Raw genomic sequence first — 18,383 nt, 5'->3', positions numbered from 1 at the left:
CCTCCTTTCCTGGAGGTCCCCATCTCATTCTTCCTTTTTTTTCTTTTTCTTAAATATGTATAAATGAAGAAGGGTTCCTGCACAAAACTGCCTCCTATGAAAGTACTGAGAGCATAAGATAAAGCCTACATACTCAGCTTTAATGATCAGTGCCATAACTGTTCACGAGACTAAAAAGAACAGCTGCATGATGGGGCACACAAATAATTGTGTAAGAATGGGCAAAACATATACATACCAATTCATTGAGATTAAAGATTTTTAGAAATCCAGGTCTATGGAGAGAGATTAATCAGCCACAGAATACCATGTTGTTCCCAAGTACCTACAATACAGCTTGTGCAATGGGACTAAAATCAATTAATATCCACATAAGGGGAGAATTAGGCCGACCATTCCCAAATGGATTTTTCTTGTAAATCTATCAAGAGAAGGAAAGCAAGAAGATTCTCACTTCTGTGCACTCCTGAGCACAATCCATAGTTCAAAATAGTCAGTTTTGCCAATTAGCCTTTTTGGAGTTCAACAACAACTTACTTTTGGATGTCATTTGTATTATAAAAATGAAATTAAAAAGAAGGAAAAGAATCTCAGTTACAATAGTGACCAAAAGCTCTAAATTTTTTAATAATTGGATTATCTTTCAGAAAATTCAAGATCAATTTTTGCCCTCTCTACCACTAACTTAAAAAAATCATGTTTTATACCAGTGAAATACTTCGATTAGAAGCCTAGCTTAACTAACTACCTTTTTGTGTTGTTTTTTTAATCCATATTTCTTCTATCTTCCCTTTTACTTTGTAGCATTTCTTTTAATACTTAAAAATGTTTTGGGAAAAACAGTTGGAAATTATTAGCTTTTCCTATATGGATGTTTTTAAAGAGAAGTCTTTGAGACAACATTATACATGCAAACTATTACTTTTTATGTTTGATTTGGCTTATAAATAATTTCTTTCCTATGCCTAATAAAAAATCATTCCTTGTCAAAAAATGAAAATATTCTGGATAGAATTATGTTGTGAAAACTAATGATTACTGAAATCTTCTAAAAAAATTACAAGTAAGACTTAAAAGAAAGAACACACATCTATAATAGCATAGAACATGCAGATTTACATGTACAGGTTAGCAACTAAAAAGTAGTAAAACTATCACCCAATAATGCATCAGAAGTAAATATCCAAAACCCTCCTCCTTTTTCATGCTTTTCAAAATAAAGACTGAATTATAAAGTTCTCATACAGTATAGGTGCCTTCTGAGACTATCACATTCTTTCCAATTCAGGATGCAGAAAAATTAATTTGCTGCCCAGCCAAATTGCTCTACTACCCTACAGGTACATTAATGTTTTCCCTTGTAAATTACAGAGGCAAATTTTAGCTGTCCAATGGTTATCTTCTAATCAAAGCATCTTCTATCTTCTCTGTTGTGTGAAAGCTGAGAGTACAACTATGCTAGAAGATATTAAAATATATAAAGTTATTAAAAAATAACTTTATTGTTTGAGCAGGAATGGTTTCTGGGTATTTTCTTTCCATATTCTGCAAAGAAAACAATTTACAGCAAAAGCTCTCTGAAAAATCTGAAAGTCTGTCATTCAATTTATCCTACGAATAGATAAAAAAGGTACGGTTTGGGGAATATATTACGTAAGCTTAACTTCCAGACAACAGATATTCAGTAAGTTTTCTGTTAAATTTTCTGATACAGATTTCTCATATTCCTTGGTCTACATTTATTCCCTCCAGATATCAAATAATCTTACAATTTGCACAGCCAAAGAGTAAGAAATGTTACAACAGGTTTGTGTTACCCTTAAAGAGTATTGCTTCAAAGCATCTGCAAAGGCAAGTTTTTCTACACAAGGCCTGCAAAGCATTTCTGATTTTAAGGTGTTTTCAGAATTAATTTGCAGAAACTCCATTCTACAAAATGCATAAAAATGGGGTAAGGGTCTACCAACATGTTGGTTATTATGAAGTAACTCCTGAAATGCAAATACTTAGAAGATATCTCACAATATTTTGTCTAAGCATACAACACAAATGGAAAGGAAAATGGCTCTGTCTGGTAACTGTACCTTAGTTTATTTCTGCTGCATATTCAGAAGCATATAATTGTTTAAGGCATTATCTTTTTTTCTGCACAAAAGGAACTTGGCTACTTGCAAATTGCAATTCCTGAGCCAAATTCAACATGCTGTGATGCTGTAAGGGGATTTGCAAATTTTAACCATCTCATCCATTAGAAAACATAAAGATCAACTTGAGTATCTAGGCTGAAGCACAGCCATGCTTGGGCTTAGTTATTTTATTCAGAACTTCAGTACATCAAACGCAGACAGCTAAATCTCAAGTAGTTTGTAAGTACCACAATGGCTGAAACCACAAACCAATTTATTTATTTTTAAAAAGCAGAGTTACAATTTAATGCAACCAACCACAGAATTAAAAATAATTATTCATCTCATGAAATGTGTTTACCGGCAAAAATGGAAACGCAGTTGTGAAATAGTTCTGGCCACCAGTAGTAAAGCTGGCTATAAATGCCTATCTGCTTAAGAACTATTTTAATATTCTTGGCAAATATTTACAATTATTGTTAATAGGGGTAGGAACCTTTAATGTTGCTCAAATTCCAGACCAATATTTCTTCAACCAAAAGATTTATGGCTCCATGCTGTAACATATGTGATGAAAGTAACTTGTCTCACATCTAAGAATACGCAAACCATCTAGACAGGACCAGACTGTAAGCTACTTAATGGTGCACACAGGAAGCCTAACACCTGACAGCTCTGCAGTGCATACTGTTTTGAGATTATGGCAACCAGCATTGAAAAAAACAGTGACAGCTTGAAATCCTGGACAAATTTACACTGTCCCCAAATTTTGGCTGGACACAATCCCAATAGGCTACAATATTTCTTTCAGGTTTCCCTGGTTTCTTTCAGGTTTTCTGTGTCATAGGAGCAACAAACTTTAAGGTAAGAGAAAGGAAAAGACATCTGAAAAGCATTTTGAGGGGAAAACCCTCAGCTCCTTTTGCTACTTGGGCTTACAATGAGAATTCCAAGGCCAGGAAAGCAGTGGTAGAGGAAGTTTTCTGCAACAGTAATACTGAAAAAAACATCTGTTAAGTGGTCTAGCACACCTTTTATGTCAGTAAATGAGTGTCAACAGATGTGCTTTTTTAACCTGAAAGATTTCCTAACCTCCAGTTTACTACACTATACTGACCAGCAATATCAAAAGGTGCCAGTAGAATTATGAAACCCAGGAGAGGCTAATCTAACAGCAACCAAAAAAATCACCTACTTACAATTTCCTTTTCCAGGAGGTGTACTGTAAAACAGGCCCACTCTGCATCCTCTACACAGAACATATTTTCTCTTTATTTTCCAACAGAAATGTCTCTATCCTTAGAATTCTGAGGGTTGAGGGGGTTAGCACACGTGCACATATAACACTTACACATTACCCTCCTCTGCTCTTTTGTGGATGAGGGAAAACTAGAATTCCTTAGTGCGTCTGTTGTTGCCCAGGGGCACTGCAAAAGCATTATCGCTATTGGTAGCAACAGGCCATGAGCCTTAGGCTAACTTTACCATATGCTACTGTTGCAAGACTCTAGTCTTGGCCTATTGGGCTTGTTGTGAGCTTGTTATGAGCTCCAAAATGGAGCTTGGTATGACGTTTCTCTTCTTACAATGTAGAGTTTAAGTGTGGGATAATAGCAAAGGTCCTGAAAATACAGACACAGGACTATAAACAACTTGCTGATGGTCCATTACCAGTCACTCAAGAAGTTTAAACTTCGAGAGCTGGGAAAAGACCGCTTTACGCATAACAAGAAAAGAAGGAACTAAGCATGAAAAATCCAGATGAACAAGGGAGTAAGGCACCTGGTGTGGCTTGGAAAATAACATTCTCAGGCATTGCATGGTAGTCCAGGGGGCAGATGACAAAGGCTAAGAACAGTCTAGAAATAAAAAACTCCTTACAAAAAAGCAACATTTTGAATGCGGGTGGTACAATCATCACAGGAATCATCACCACAGGACCACTGTGGGACTGCCACAGCTACAAGCATGCCTCTTGCTGGCCCTGCCTTCTTGAAGGACTCTTTTTCTCCCTGCCTGCTCCAATAGCCCCAGCTTTCCCTCTCTTCCACCTGCCTAATTTTTCAAGGATCTTGACCTGTCAGCTAATCATCCAGGGCTACGTATAGCTTTTGGCTAGTTCTTTTTCTCTAAAGATAGTTAAAAGAATGTATGTATGTTGCTTTAATTCTGTTGATAAACTTATGAAAGAAAATAAGAACCGAAGTGCTACATTTACCCTTTTCAGTAGAGGCATGTTTATAGTAAGCTGTCGTTCTTAGCAATTAAAATTATTTACTTAAGTCTAATCATTAGCTAAAAATGTTAAAAAGGTAAAATGTAAACATGCAGGCAATCCAGGTTTCACAGCCAATTTCTGTAAAAGAAAATGACCTTGAATAGGATGCATAGTACCACTTACAAGAGCAGTCCATAACTGCTACAGGGTAAAAGACCATCATCATTGCAACATCTGGTAGGAGCATGAGACCTTGAGAAAGGCATGTATCCATGCGACCTGTACCCATTGTAGGTAGCAAGTCTAGAATGAGTCCATAGAGAATAAGTGAGTCTATAGAGAAAATCCAGAAATATTCTGCTACTGTACTGGAGCAGAAATAGAAGTCTACAGGGAAACAATAAGAAACAATCACCAGACAGTTGTTGGCTCGTGTAATCAAGGGATGTCATCTAGGAAAGGAGGACCACTGGTAAGAGTACCGGTTTAGGTACACCTGCCTAAAAAGAAAAAACAACCCTCTTCTCTTAGGAAGTAAATCCAGGAGGTTACCAAAAAGGACTATTATAAGAAAAGTCACAGATGTAAAGCAGAAAAAAGTCGAAGATCAACATGTCTGCCCTGCTCTTTAGGTATCTGGAAATCAAAATGAAAACACACAAAAGGTAGATGCAAGTACTTGCAATTTCAAATTAATATAAAGGCAAGGCACAGGCAAGAAAGCATAAAAGGTGAAGTGTAAAAATTAATTTAAAGTTAGCAAGGAACACAAGTGGCAACACAGACATGCTTCATATTAAAAGTCAGAAGAAAGGAAATATAGGACCTTAATAGGAAAGAAGAATAAGCAACATGATGTACGGAAGATTGAAATAGTCAGTTCCTTTTGTCTACTATCTTCATAAAAATGGTGATACCTGATCACAAACTGAGATGTATTAGGGCCTGAGGGTAAGTTAAATTTAGTGCATCCTTAGAGAGCTAGATGAACCATCCATGAATTATCAGTGATCATTTTTGCAAACTGATTATCTTGGAGGTTAGAGAATACCAGAGGGCTGCAATGGTGAAAACAGAAAAAATATTCTTAAAAAGGGCCTAAAGGGATGATCCAGGGAATCTGTATATCAGTGAAATTTATACTCCTGCATAAGTATTAGAACAAATTATTAAAAAGACAATTTATAAGCATCTAGAAGATATGAAAGCTGTAAAACAAGAGCTAACATGAATTTGCAAGGAACATGCTTCTGTCAAAACATTACAATTTCCTCCTCTAACTGAACAGCTTGCCTAATGGTCACAGCAATAGATATACTAACTCTCTACTAACTGTAGTAAAGCTTATCAAAATGTTTTGGTGCTATCCCACGCTACATTTCCATTAGCAACCTCTGTAAAATTAATTATACTAGGGCAATGTGGTTCAGAACTAAAATTCAGTGTCCATATTAACATTTTAATATCAAAGTGGAAAATAAGTGGTCGTAATTCATTTAATTGATAGCTTAGAAAACAGAAGAGAATATACCCATATGGAATCTGCAAAGGCCAAGTGTCCTGGTTTTGGCTGGGATAGAGTTAATTTTCTTCCTAGTAGCTGGTATAGTGCTGTGTTTTGGATTTAGTAGGAGAAGAATGTTGATAACACACTGATGGTTTAGTTGTTGCTAAGTACTGCTTATGCTACTCAAGGGCTTTGCAGCTTCCCATGCTCTGCCAGGTGCACAAGAAACTGGGAGGGGCACAGCCAGAATCATTGATCCAAACTGACCAAAGGACTATTCCATACCATGTGATGTCATGCTCAGTATATAAACTGGGGGGAGTTGGCCAGGGAGTAGCGATTGCTGCTCGGGAACTGTCTGGGTATCGTTTGGCAGGTGGTGAGCAACTGCATTGTGCATCACTTGCTTTGTATATTGTTATTGTTGTTGTTGTTATAGTGTTAATATTATCATTACTATTTTACTTTATTTCAATTATTAAACTGTTCTTATCTCAACCCAGGAGTGTTTCTCACTCTTACTCCTCCAATTCTCTCCCCCATCCCATCGGGGTAGGGGGAGTGAGCGAGCAGCTGTGTGGTGCTTAGTTGCTGGCTGGGACTAAACCACGACACCAAGTTAAGTCAAAAGCACTTTGTAAGCCAAAAATTAGAAGTCAGAATCATCTTGGTAATTGGAGAAAGGGTTTAAAAATCAACAATACATAAAAGTGCAAAATAATGTAAGAAATCAAATGGAGATATAAAATGAGAATAAAAGAAGAAAAGAACAGCTAGACAGCAATACAGTGGGAACAGATCTGGTGATTATAATTATTGCAACATAAATATGTATCAACCCTGTGATACTGTAGGAAAAAAAAAAGAGCATTTTCAAACTGCATCAGTCTAATAAGATATTAACTATTCTTATGAAATTTGCCTTATTGTTATCGCTCAGAGACAGAACACTTAAGGAGCAAATTTTCACAAATACATTCTTACACACCTGGAAAGTGCATACCAAACATGTGAAACAACACCCATTTTTCCTTGAGAAATCTATTTATTTGCCTGTAGCATCCCTGTTACTTCTTCTATCTATGTACATTACATGTAAATAGTAAATTACTGTTTTGAAAATTTGTCCTTGGATGTTCATAAGAAAATCCTTTGAAATGAAATTTTATCTACATTTGCCTCAGCCATAACCATTTCAATATAATATTTGATCATTTAATATTTGAATATACTACTGCAATATTTACACTTTCAGTTTCTCAATGCATACTTTAGGTTCCTACTTCTCACATTCTCTATCATGTTTTAATTGTAGTAAATAAGATCGGGAAGCATTCCTTAGGTGTTCAAATAAACAACTGTTGACATCAAAATCAACACTTGAAATTAATATACCAGATACTAATTAGCACAACAGAAATTTACTGTAATAGACTTTTCTCAAACCAAGGTATATCAATTGATATATAGTAGCACATAATCCTGTCGGAGTCTTACCATTAATTACTGGGGTATAAACAACAATTCCAACTAAGTTAGGATCAGATACAGTTGTGTCCAGAATAAGGCCACCAATACTGAAAAACAAAGTCCAATATTTAGAATAAGGCAAGCAGTTACATTAGTTTCAAAACTTTTGTAGCAATCTGCCTTAGAACATCTTCAAGCCACAATTTTCTTCTCAATTCATCTTCCCCTGCCCGCCATTACCTCATTCTCAGCTACAGACTAACATTGCTATAGTCTATTTATATATTAAAATTGACTTATTGTGTAACAAAGACCATAGAATTTCAGCCAATCACTCCATTTTTAAGATTTATGGTTTTCATTTGACTAAATAATCTCTTAGATCTGTGTGCAATCTTGACTGGAAACTGCAGGAGATGAATAGCTCACTACTTCCTTCTTTTGATACGGCACACTTCTGCTCAGTCATTGCCACAGGCTACTGCTGCCTCCCCCACTCATTCCTACCTGTGACTTAACTTTGGAACTTCCTTGTTTTGGGAAGATTAAAGTTTATTCACACTCTACATTCTAGAGGCTCCTTAAATGTTTCTTTTAAGTACAATCAGGTGTTAAATAAGATCTATAGAGACACAGGGTGGCTATCAAGATGGAGCAAGACAAAGAGACTTACCTGCTTATAACCATGGCAGTTATAACAGGCTCCCATCCTGAATGGAGAACAGTTCTGGTAGCTGGGTGTTTGGCAGCTATGACAATCCCCATCGGAGTTAGAGCCAAAAAAAAGGCACCAACCAAAGGAGATACATAGTAATATGTCTCTAAAATAATATAGAAAAAAAAAAGAACCAACCTGTTTTACTTTCAAGACATTCCTAAAGTTTTTCCTAATTTAGAACTCTAAAATAAATTATAATCTACATCATGCAATTGAGGAATTTTAATAGTCTTTATCACTACTGTACCTAAAGTTTCAACTACTGCACTAAACAAGATGGTTAACATCTGCCATCTGTGATCACCATCTCCCATTTTCTCAAAGACAGAACTATCTGTGCAAAGTAGGAATTTTGAAAAGGATTTTTGTATGATGCTTTATGATATAAATGCAGTAAGGATGTAGAATATAAAACATCGTTTTGTAATGTATCTACTAAAAAAAAGAAACTGAATATATTGAAAATGCATCTTGTTTATACACAAATTCATAGCATATGTACACCCCCTTCTTCCCAAAGCACAGATAATATGGTAATCTTCCCAGAAATAGCATATCTAAAATTATGCAAGCACAATGTGTAATATTGAGACATTTATATCTGTAGCTCAGTTGGTTTATAACCAGTCTGAGTCTGAAAATTCACAGCCACAATTCTGCTGCTTACACCTATCCATCAGAACTGCACCGTATTTCATAGGAACACAACTGCAAACACCAGCGAGTACCATCATAAAGCTGAGCTACTAAGGCAAACGACTGCCTCCACAGAAAGAATACTATTTTTTTCGGATTACTTGGTTTTATAATCCCATCCACACAAAAGCTATTACAGTGATCCAAGACATCCTAATTCAACAGTGAGGTGAATAATGGAAAATTTATCCTAATAGCAAATATACATATATAAGAAAACTATGCAAACATTCCACTTTTCCATATATTTAGTTTTATGAGAAATATGGTCATGCATTTCATGTTAAATACATTTTGTCTAAACCTTCAGAATTCGGACAAGTCTTAATGCAAAATACATTTTCAATTAACAGGTTGAAGTAGTTAATGTAGAACACACAAACACTTTACCAAAGAATATTTTGTATATAAAAAAGTATTCTCACCCATATATTATGGCTTATTACAAACACTGCAAATTCAAGCAATTACTACTTTGATGTTATATTGGTGGAGCTAAAATTACTCCTGGAAGAACTGCTGTAGTGTTTTTAGAAGTTACTATCCTTCTGCATTGACTGGTAACAACCTCTGCAGCAGAGCCAGCAGAAAAGATATTAAGGTACCTTTCTTTCACTGTGTAAGCTAAAAGTAGAAGGGTATTAGAATGAGAATGAGACAAAGCCCAAAAGAGAACTGATTTTTCTCTTCCTTTTCTAACTATTCTACAGTATGTTATCTCCTTCTTCCTTTGTGGTGCCTTTTTCCCGTCCTTTATCGTCTTTCTGTGAACTAAGAGGTGGGCCTAATGTAGAGTTCTTACTCAAAAGAGCACACACAATACCTGACTCCTTTATTTGATAATTATAGTTTTGTTTTATCAAACTTAATAAAAAAGACAAAAATGCACTGATGTAAAGTTCTTGAACTACTTACTGCCCGGGTAAATGCATCCTTCCCTCCACTTGCAATGAAGAAAGATCCCTATGTACACTAAAATTGGTCACATGGGAAAGCATCATTCATTCTACGTGTATTTATTTAAAATTTTGAAACTTCCCTCCTTTTCCCCTCTCTTTTTTCCCCTCTCTTTTTTTTTTTTCCCAAGACATAAATCGTACTGTATTCCTGCTACTTTTTCTTTCTCCTTCTCTGCCTGTTCCTCTCATTTGGAACCGAGGTGAGGCATTAGCATGTACCAGATGCCCAATAACTGATTTAAAGGTCAGAATGAGAGAACAGCTCTAATGTAGTATATTTAGTAAAACATAAAAGGGCACAAAATAAGTTCCAAGTCTTTGCCACATTTTTGGAGAGGTTGCCAATTTTATTAAAAGGTGAAGTCTGCCAGTCAGCAAAGATTCTCTGTTGCAAACAAATACTGAACAGCAAAATACAGATGCACTGGTGAGCAGTACCCTAATTAGTCACTAATTTTTGAAATTGTTTCACTTGTACATCAACAATTAGCCCACTGTACTCTTTATTACTGGACTTCTACCAATTCAGGAGAGGAAATTAAAGTTAAAAAAAGTATGTCTTGTACAATAATTTCTTTTTTAATCCCACTAACAACTTAAATAACTTGCTAGAATGTGTTCATGAAAAAAGGGGGAGTATTTAACCAGCTGCACCAGTCTCCAAGCTTAGAGAGCTAGTCCAAGAGTGTGGTCCAAGAATTACAAAGAACACTAAAAATAAGTAAAGTATAGTATATCATGTAATTCCTTTCTTCTGGGGGAGAAAAAACCCAGTGCATATAGATAAACCTGAAGTCAGTCCAGCAAATGAACAATGAATACTAACCAAGAATTACTTAATAGGTACCTTCTAAATAAATAATAACTATGTAAAATATAAAATACACATACACATGTCATCATGCCACAGAAATGTTTTGTAAGAAGTTTAAAAAAAAACAGGAAAAAAAGATGAGAAGACAGTCTTGCTCGTGTATAATGATTCATGAATTATAACCAAAATAAATGTGATTTATACCTGCAGTGCAACAGGACCACTTCAGAAGTCAGCAAGTAGCCAGAAGCAAGGGCATCTTTACAAATCTTAGAAAGCATGACTAACCTATGGCTGATTATCAAAACTTTCACTAGTTGAATTAAACATATTTTAAGTTAGTTAATAGCAGCTACAGGAAAAAAGGAAATATGCATCCATAAAATGACACAAGCTGTCATTTTTACAGCAAACAAAGCAAAAGTTAGATGAACTTTCAAGAGGTTTTATAGCAATAAAACTAAAGTGCATATAATAAAAAACACAATGACATGAAACAAAATGCAACCAGTGGGTTTTTGGTTTTTTGTTTGTTTGGTTGGTTGGTTTTGGTTGGTTTTTTTTTTTTTTACACACTAAGATAGCACTTTCAAGACTACTCAGCAATGGCTTAGGTTTGTTCCTCTGAGTCAACAGCCAAGTGAGAGGAGTTAATTTTTTTGGCCTTATTGTTCAACATTTTAGCATGTATAAATGTCTTAATTTCACCGTGGAGAAAAGTACAGAGAAAACTTACAAAATAGCTTTTATACCCAGGTCCTTTAAATTGAGTTGGACATGAACTGGATTACAAAAGCTACCCCATGGTTGTAATACTGTCATAAGTTTCTTCTTGAAAAGAACAAAACCCAGGAGTGGCTCTCAGGAGTGGAGGATCTCCAAGGACAGGACACAGCCAAAGATTAGATTATTTTTTTAAAAAAGCTTCTGCTATGATAATATACTAGCACTTTATTGGGCTACTCTGTTCTAAAGTGCTAGTGGCAATGATAAATAAACAAATAAATAGGCCACCAACCCATGCTGCTAATCAAGGAGGTAATCAGGTATACATATTAATCTGTTTACAAGTTTTAGACCAGACAACTGAAATTCACTCTGACCAGGTTTTTTAAGGCAAAGATGACATAAAAATTAAGGCAAGGCAGCAGCTCCCCCCTACCAGAACTTCAAATTCTACTGCCTGTCTATTAAGTTTAATTAAAAACAGAACTACCGAAGCAATTAATAGTTTAGAATTATATTACAGAATCTGTCACAAGTGAGCAACGACAGACACCAGTTACCTACAGGACCCATGAAACTAGTTAGCTCCAGTCTAACTCTTGGGAAGAGAGGGCAGGACTTTTTTTTCTAGCTATGGGAGACTCTACTTGTAGAACACCTTACTATAAGACTCTAAAAAGACGTTAACCTTGAGATGCATCTTTTAAGGAAGGGTGGGCCATCTTCCTTTTCATACTTAATTCACAGAAGAAGAAAATGTATTCTACATAGCTGGAGAATGGGAAGAGGGAAAAAATGACTGCTCTTTCAGGGCTCACTTCACACCATTTTTGATAGATTTATAGCAGATAGCTTACATGGTAAAAGGAATCTCGCTCAGCCTGGCTCTGCTATAGGATTTGTACCATCCAACAGTGGAAGATCAACTCCTAAAAGCACTCAACTCATCAATGAACTTCTGACTGTGACCTTAAATTAAAAAAGGAAAGAGGGAAGAGGAAAGAGACAAGGTTCTCAACTGAGTCCTTACTGATCTTCATTTACTTTAAGCCCTCATCCCTTTAGTAAACAGTGATATAAATTAATCTTCTAATTTGGAGAACTCAGATGCGTAATGTTTTATTCCTTGTGCAGGGTATCTACTGTGACATACTGTTCAGTGCAGTACCAGTAAAAACAATGCAACCTCTAGTAGAAATTAGAGGCAAATTGGAAATATACCACTTCAAAGCAACTGGTAGGAACCTGTAAATAATAACGTGAATCACACAATGTGTCTTCTCAACCCAGATCCAACATGCACGAGGGATAAATGCATATATTTAAGCCGCATTCTGTGAGAAAAAGGGAAAGCTTTAAATGAAGTCTTCAGATCATTACTGACAAATGACAAGCAACACGGACCTCCACATTTAATATACGGGCTCTTTCTGTTCCAGAGCATTCTGATGGAGGAACCGGAGCCGGGTCCCAGCGACGGTCCTGGGGAGCCCTCTAGTGCTTTCCCCCAGCTCTTTATACAATGATTCACATACAGTTCTTTTAAGGGAATTGTTAAGGCAAAAAGAACTGTTAACCTTTTGCTATTTAAATACCCATGCTTGACGGCTTTGCCATTATTTTTAAAACACTTAGATGAACTTTTAAGAAATTATATATATATGATGGTGGCCAAACAAGATGTTTCATCTGGCCATAGCCTAGGTAAAAATGCTACAGTCCTTTGTCCCTGCCTCTTCTGGGTATGCCATGAAGCATCATATCAAACCAAAGGCTGAGCACAGGTGTACAGCTCTGTTACAGACAAGCATAAAACCTGTACATAAATAATTTTCCCCCTTCCAGTCTCATTATCTAAAAAAAAACTCTTCCCATGCAGAGAGAAGCCAGAAACTTACACTTCTGTTTCAGTACATTTGAGCAGTTAGGCTAATAAATCATAGGGGAAAACAGTTAATTCAGAATACAGTTCAGAGGTGAATCCCACCTGCTTCATTACTAACCCATAAACTGTGGGTTTCTTTATAACATTCCCATTGTGCTTGTTATTCTAGCATTGAGAAAAGGGAACAATAGAAAGAACATAAGAACATCTGTGCTGGGTGAGGCCAAAGGTCTCATCTAGTCCAGTATCCTCTGTCTGACTATGATCAACAGGTCAGGCTTGTGGAAAGAAGAAAAGAAAATTACAAGTTTCGAGCAGTGCTTCTTCCAGCGTGGTCTGCCAGCTTCTGCTGCTGTTTGCCTTAGGGCTTTCACCATTCAAGTTTCTGTCTGCATCTGTCTGTTCAATACTCCTCAATGGATTTTCCTCTGGTTAATTTATCCAATTAGTTTTCTGAAATCACTTTGGTCCTCTTAATACATCAATGGCAGTAAGTTCCACATCCCGATCACATCTTGGTGTAAAAAAGTTTCTTTAACTTTTTTTTAATCTGTTGCCTAATCATTTTCTGAATGCCTCTTCCCTGCCATTCACAACTTCATATACCTCTCCTGAGCTGAAGCTACTCCATACTTTTATCCCTTGTTACTATTTCATGGTTCAAATACATGCATCTTGGAAACCACAGATTTCCAAGGGCTTTGTGGTATGTTCTTACTTTAGAAAGACTCTGTTTCCTAAGAGAAAGAAATACAAACACATTTGAAAAAGATATAAAAAGCAGAAGCAGCCATTTTAGCGGTAACTAGATAATTACATATATTACCAAAAGAGTAGTATTTCCAGAAGACCACATAGAAAGAAAATTGGGAGTAACTCTTAGACGCATACTTGAGTGCACTAATCATTCCCCCTACACATGTGTGGGATCTGCTTTTCAGCTGCAGTGGCTGATGAAAATGTGAGTGGCCATGACAGCTGTAAAAGTAGCAAAGGATCAGTTCAAACTGGCCCTACTTCTTTTTTTATTCCTCTGAGATACATTAGGTCATCTGTAACTAGAGATGCAAATTTCAGGAAATGTGTGAAAGGAATAAAGAAGTCCAAGTTTCTTTCCCATCTTCTTTTTGGGGTTGAGTGTTTTTTGTTTGGTTGGTTTTTTTAGGTTTAAAAAAAAACCAAAACAAAACATGTTTTTGGAGAAACTGAAATATTAGCAGTAATTAGTTACTCCTTAAAAAAAAAGAAACATCTGTAATTTATATAAAGGACAGGAAGCAGTATTAGATATATTCATGAAATAATATATGTTGATTTAAAAATGACAAATGTGACTACTATTAAAATCCAGCTACTATTAAAATACCAGCACATGCAACTAAGTTTTGTCTGTGGCCACAATTAAAAGAAAATGGAAAGGAGTAGAGGAAGCTGTTTAAAAACAGTAAGACTCAGTATTAATGACTTACCGTCTTTGAGTCATATGGGTTCAACTTAGGCAATTATATAGAGACCATTACAATGCAAATACATAAGAAACTAATATTTGTAAGGAAAAGATTTAGGAAACAAATGAAAAAAATCACTGGCCTATTCATTACAATGTAGTTTACAAAGCAAAGTTTTAAAAACTAAAATGAAGTTTGACCTATAGGGCATAAGTTTCTAAGACACTTCATCTGAAATACTTACTAGTTAACATTTAAAGCCTGAAATCTAGCATTAATTATTTCAAATCAGACACCGTCCTGACAAGAGTAAGTTTTAATCGTAACCCTAACCCCAAATCTAATCTCAGTGTTAACCCACATTTGGCAACCTCTTCCAACTCCACACCTACCCAGATAGCTAGTATATGCCAAGAATCCTAGCTAACTCTCTCCTAACCAACTCCTCTCCATCTAGCTGGTATACCGACTTCCCTGGCACTTCATTGAGTAGCATAAACCCTAATTTTCAACTGAATTCCAATCAAACATATCAACTGTTGGGACCTGAAGTTTATTTTAAGCAGAATAACCCAATGTTCCAGTCTAGTAAGACTTTTGGGCATAGCAATAAATCTAGATAAACAGCCTCTAATGAGCTATTATCCCAGTCCTAGCATTAGCTAGAGACACCAAATTTCATGAGAATAGAGGTTTCTTCTCTGTTCTCATCAGGAGAAAAGAAAGAAGAGAGGTTAAAAAATTCTTTACTAATTTTCTTTTCACTGCAAGTTTATAAACTTCCTTAAAAGAAGTATCTAAAGGAAGTATTTGAGAAATAAGTTATTAGAATATAATATAAAGTATTTAAATATAGTTATAAAATAAACAATACAATTTACATTTAAAAAAATATAGAAAATATTAAAAATGGCTGTATTGCACACTGACACATTTAAGCTGACATCACATCAACACCTTCTAAATATGAAAAATCAAATACTGAAAATATAAAATAATCAGTTGAAAACTAAGAAACAAAATGGCAAGTCACACCAAGGTAGCTTGAGTCTTATTAGATATGTTTTCTGACTGATGTTGTAAAACTTACACAAAACAGCTCGAATTTTTACATAAAAAGGCTTGAACAATGAGCATAGATCTAAAGAATATATGTGGTGATATCAGCATGTCTGGTAAATTTGGCCTGTGGTATACTATATTATAATTGTCTACAGTTATGTCTTTTAAAACACAATATACTTTAAATAGTTTCTATGGAAGGAGTCAGTTGCAGCAATAATTTAATTTTAAATGTTGTTCTGAACATTATTCTCCTCCTGTGAGAAAATGTTCTCACACTTTTTGTTTCTTCATGGGGGAGATGAAGAAAGAGGAAGAAAAAGACTGGGGTTTGAGTTCCTCATTCTTATTTTCCAAGCTCTGATCTCCTTTGTGACAATCAAGCATTTCATTACATCAGCTACTATCTGAGCATCCTTCTAATAATATTATAGGCATATTCATTTTTAGCAGACATTGTGATGATGAACCTTGTTCAGTGGACTGTTCCTTTAAAAGAGTAGGATTTAGACAGTACAGGTCCTAGAAATCAGAAAAACAGTTTCAAAGGGAATATAGAAACATGCAAATAACTAGTAGAAGAGAAGAACTGCAGACTGAAAAAAAGAAGTAATTCATAAGAAAATTAGTTTGGAGCTGTTTATGTGTAATTCACCTGTTCATAGCTATTAGTGGGAAAATAAGCAAACAGTAAAAACATGTGATCAAACAGACAGACAGAATTAATGCATGAAGTAGGGTTAGATCATTGCCCTCTGTAGCCAGTAATCAGAGAAGGCTTCTCCTTTGCTGCTTAGCTATTCAGAGTGGTTATACATTTTTTCATCTTTCATGGCAGAACTGCTCTTCTGAAGAAAGCTACAGCTAAATTAGCAGATTTATGTTTGAAATACAGTCACTAAATTTATAAGACAAAACAAAACAAAGAAAACAGAAGAGGGCAGAGCCACTATTTGGAGAAGCTGGAAGTGGTTACTTTGTTTACTGAAAAGCAGAAGGAAATGCTGGTAAAATCAACCACAGGCATAGGGAACAGGAGGGAGACATGGAAGTGTCACACTGTGAGGGAAACAAGAGATAGGAAAGAGCTGAGGAAACTGATATTGGAAGGTATTGGAAGGTATTGCAGCGGGAGCTGGAAAGCACTTGGAAGGAATCAGAAGGAAACTCACAATAGTCTTTGTGTGACTCATTTAAAAGTCATAGTCATCACAAAGCACAAATCTATCTAAAATTAGACTTCACTTCTTTGAATACATACTTGTAGACTTGCTATTGTTACTCAAAGTACTTAAATTACTGTTACTTTGATTTCTGGGCATAGCTGCAGCTCAAGATATGTTTGAATGGTGTCTAAAACCACACCCTAACAAAAAAAAAAAAAATTCTCAAAGCAGAACTCCCCTCCCAGCGGCTTATCAAGATAGCTAATTCAACTCCTTCCCCTTAATGCAAGAGGAGATGATTCAAAAGGGCTCTGGGAAGCAAATATTTGACTTAGGGGTGGGCATTCAAGAAAACTTGGATGAAGACAGCTTCCCTCCCCCCCACAAGAAAGCAGAGTAAGTTCAGCAACTACAGTTTCTAATTCACATGTAGATTGACTGTGACACTGTGAGTCTTTCAGATATTAGTAGATTGTGCCAAGATTGTGGTTAGTGACTTCTATCATCTTAAAAAAAGAAAAAAAAAAGATCATGGCATAATGTTGCAACCCAACATTTATCATTCAACAGTATAAATGTTGACAAAAGAGTCAGGGAAACTAAAAGGTTTTCTAAACCTCTCCCTCCCTGCCTTCTCCCCACCCTCCTAACCCAGAAGAGGTTCCTAGGGAGACATAGACGCTTAGAAACGTACTTACCAAGGCAAGTATAAAGACCCTGACTTATCCATGCTAGTATAGCAAGAGTGATAAGATCTCCAAAACTTGCTGCTATAGGAGTGGCAACATTGTCAGGATTAATACCAGTCTTCTTTGATCCAACAATAACTCCAACCATTATTATACCTAGATTCAACAAAGACGACAGTACAGTAACCATATCTACTGTTGTAACTCCACAGAAAATTCCAAGATAGTGGCAATTTCAAACTTGATAAATATGAAGTCAGTGTTTCTGTCCCAGGCTGCTTGTTCTTCCCACCCGACTGATGTCCATATTTTTAAGTTTTAGCCATTTTTAAAAATGAGGTTATATATTAAAAAACATACCGTAAGCAACTAAAAAAAAAAAATCAAGAAACTTCTGTACAATGAACTATTTTGTTTATGACTAGAATTAGCACTACTGAAATTGTAAATCAGACATTTCCTGAAGAAAAAAATATGCAGTGTATTATTTCTACACCCTATTAACTTTAGCTGACTGAAATTTAAATTACAGTAGGCTGAAAATAACATAAGATTAAATACTTTGACATCAGATATTGTGCAAGATGTCCAGTCCTGGACTTAGCACCAAACATCAAGAAGCTACATCATAAATTAAAAGCAAGATAGCATATAAAAATGTTACTTGCTACACAGTTAAAAAATTTTAAATTAGGGATGTTGGTTTCTATTTTTTTCCCATAAACAGCAACAGTAACTTTTTAAGAGGCATTTCCCTGCAGAATGCAAGTGGCTACTACAAATAAAATTCACATTGTTATTAACAGTCTTCTTTGGCATAACCTGAATAATTTCCCTCTCATCATATAATACACATAAAAGCTTCAACAGTGTATACTATCTTCTATGTTATTTTAAAG

General features: G+C 35.6%; 1 protein-coding gene across 2 annotated transcripts in view; it reads right to left on the bottom strand.

The window, feature by feature from the left end:
• SLC41A2 (solute carrier family 41 member 2) overlaps positions 1–18,383 on the bottom strand; it is a 47,997-nt gene that overhangs the window by 17,988 nt on the left and 11,626 nt on the right. For both annotated transcript variants that reach the window (XM_075716775.1, XM_009483048.2), the window contains exons 5-7: positions 17,494–17,640; positions 7,995–8,142; positions 7,349–7,428 (exon numbers count right to left, since the gene is read on the bottom strand). In XM_075716775.1, coding sequence (XP_075572890.1) covers positions 7,349–7,428; positions 7,995–8,142; positions 17,494–17,640 — 375 coding nt within the window. The remainder of the gene's footprint in view (positions 1–7,348; positions 7,429–7,994; positions 8,143–17,493; positions 17,641–18,383) is intronic.

The sequence above is a fragment of the Pelecanus crispus genome, chromosome 1, assembly GCF_030463565.1.
Source record: "Pelecanus crispus isolate bPelCri1 chromosome 1, bPelCri1.pri, whole genome shotgun sequence".
In the NCBI taxonomy this organism is placed as follows: Eukaryota; Metazoa; Chordata; class Aves; order Pelecaniformes; family Pelecanidae; genus Pelecanus; species Pelecanus crispus.
This window is presented reverse-complemented; position numbering and strand designations above follow the sequence as displayed.